Here is a 2,604-nt window from a genome sequence, read left to right as displayed (position 1 = left end):
AAAGAGTGATATCAGACGTGTTATGAGTCTCCAGGACAGGCCTGGCTGGGGAAAGAGGCTTGAAGGAGCAATGTCCCGGAGACCTCGAGCAGTGGTCCTGTCCCAGGCTGCTGGATGCATCTCCTCCTGAAGCCTTTGCTAATTATGTCTGTTATCAGTCAGGCCATACTTACCCACACCTCTAGAAAAATAACGCAGGGAACGTCAAAATAACATGAAAAGAAGTAGGTCAGCTAACAATCAGGGTCTGTTCCCTGTGTCGACGAAATATCCAGAGAGAGGTGCTAAACCAGGGAGGGGCCAGCAAACTGTTTCCTGGGAGCCAGATCCGGAAGAATAGATTTGCATTTTTAAGTGGTTGAAAAAATTTTAATGAGAACAGTATTTTAGGACACATGAAAGTGATGTGAAATTCAAATTCCAGTGGTATGTAAATGAAGTTTTACATGGGTAACAGCCATGCCCAATAGATTATATATTGTCTATGGTGGCTTTTGGACCACCACGCCGGGGTTGAGCTGTTGTGATGGAGACCATCTGGCCTGCAAAGCTTAAAATATTTCCTATCTGGCCATGTACAGAAAAAGTTTGCTGACTCCTGTGCTAGACCATTAAGAACCATAACCGCTTACTGGACACTGTCATACAGAAGAGCTACAGTCCCAGCAACAGCACAAAGCAGGTGTCTCACAGTAGAGCCATCAACTCATCCCTGTAGGAGCTGCTCTCTGAGTTGTAACACCCATTACAAGCAAGTTGGCCACGGTCCTGGTAGATGGTAGATGGTACATCCTCATCTCCTTTGGGGTCCATCTATGATAAGATCATACAAGTGCTGGTAGGCATTTCTACAATGGACATGATTGATGATGTGGCCTAAAAACCTCAAAAGGAAATAATGCAACCCATTGGTGGTTTAAGCCAGTCTCACATAAGTTAACTATTACCCCACCCTGTTTGCTCTGGGCTTTTAGGTCCTAAACTGTGCCTCTGTCGATGTAAAGTTGCTCACCTTTCGTGGCAGTTAGATCAGGAGGAATGGAAACATTACAATCGCATTTCCCTTTGTGTTGCAGTGGTGGGCTCAAGGAAAATGATGTCATCATTAGCATCAACGGACAGTCAGTGGTCTCCGCCAATGACGTCAGCGATGTCATTAAGAAGGAAAGCACCCTGAACATGGTTGTCCGCAGGGGCAATGAAGACATTATGATCACCGTGATTCCCGAAGAAACTGACCCGTAGGCAGAGGCACGAGCTGGACTTCATGCTTCCCTTAAAGACTCTCCAGTGGACGATGCATGATGACTCTGGGCTGGTGGCACTGGATGCCCAAGACTTTTGACCGCCATGTTGCTTGTTCAGCAGAAACACTGGCCAGCAGAATCCTTCTTGATAGGTCGTAGGCAAAGCCAGTGTAACGTTGTAAACCCGCAGGCAGAAGCTTGCCCTTCTGTATCGTATGTACGCAGCGCGCTTTTTCTTGCCAGCTTGGACTGCTCCTGCTTGGACAGTCAACGTTCGTCTCCTTCTTTAACCGAGTCATCATCTTAGTCTAGCTAAGGCTGTTGCTATAACGTGTAGGTAAGAGGAAGGTCCCATGGGAGCCAGGATGGTACCAGGCGTGCTTATGCTTTCTTCTTAGTCAGCATCCAGAGGAGGGAGAAGCCGAGACCACGGGAGGGTGAACGCTGGCTTCCAAAATGGCCAGAGTTGCCTCTTTTAGGAACCTCTTGAGAACTGGGAGCACAGTGACTTGGAGTTTGAGCTATTAAAATTCTTAATACTTTGCTTTCTGGCGTCCTTCTTTGCTGGGAACGGCTGGTTGGAGTCTCTTTGAATTGATTATAACGTCAACGGCCTGCTCATTACACCACGTTGTCCGTGCGGGTTGAGCTTGAGGTCGCACCAGTTATTTCAGAATCATCCCGGGGGTTTACCAGTGCTGTGAACACTGTGCCTGGCCACCCTGGCTTCATGAAAGAGACCTGAGGTCAGTTGACCTTGAGCCTGGAGCTTTTCAAGCTAAAGAGAGGCTGTTAACTCCACACACTGTGCAAAAAGTCAGCAAAGATTTTCTGGACCTCCGCTGTGTGCCAGGCAAGGCACAGGGCCGAGGTTAGAGGGGTGAATGCAGAGTGGGACCCCAGAGCTTCCGTTGAGAAACTAGGTCTCTTTCTGAAACGGAGATGGTTCAGGAGACCAGGATGTGACCCAAGAACAGTCCTGAGTCTTTAGAAGGCACAGGTTGAAGCTGATTCCAGCTGTCTGGGGCTCTGAAATAGATCTTAAACCTCATGGGGTTTGGAGCAGGGCTCCCCTCGATGTGTCATTGAACAGATGCGGCCTTAAGCAGCTGTGGGCACTTTTAGCTCCATGAAAGCTTCCAGGAGTTTGGGAAGCTGGACCCATGAATATGGCGGCCAAACTTTAGCTTGGAAGTTTGCACAGGCCTGAGTGCCTGCGGGGAAGCGCCCACCACAGAGGACCCTGTTTACACCCAGAGCAGAGCCTGAAGGCTTTCTAAGTGTCAGCAGTCAAGAGGGGGACTCGGACAGGAGGGGCGTTCAGTTCTGTAGACTGAGAGCTTAATCCTTCCTCGAC

At 48.9% G+C, this 2,604-nt stretch overlaps 1 protein-coding gene across 1 annotated transcript in view; it reads left to right on the top strand.

Annotated features, from left to right (window-relative positions):
- HTRA1 (HtrA serine peptidase 1) overlaps positions 1–1,787 on the top strand; it is a 55,670-nt gene extending 53,883 nt beyond the window's left edge. The window contains exon 9 of the mRNA XM_007469544.1: positions 1,077–1,787. Within this exon, the coding sequence (XP_007469606.1) occupies positions 1,077–1,245 (169 nt within the window). The 3' untranslated portion in view covers positions 1,246–1,787. The remainder of the gene's footprint in view (positions 1–1,076) is intronic.
- Positions 1,788–2,604: the final 817 nt, after the last annotated feature.

This window comes from Lipotes vexillifer, unplaced genomic scaffold (assembly GCF_000442215.2).
Source record: "Lipotes vexillifer unplaced genomic scaffold, Lipotes_vexillifer_v1.1 scaffold240, whole genome shotgun sequence".
Lineage (NCBI taxonomy): Eukaryota > Metazoa > Chordata > Mammalia > Artiodactyla > Lipotidae > Lipotes > Lipotes vexillifer.
The sequence above is the reverse complement of the archived record's forward strand: the minus strand, read 5'-3'. Positions and strand labels throughout refer to the sequence as shown.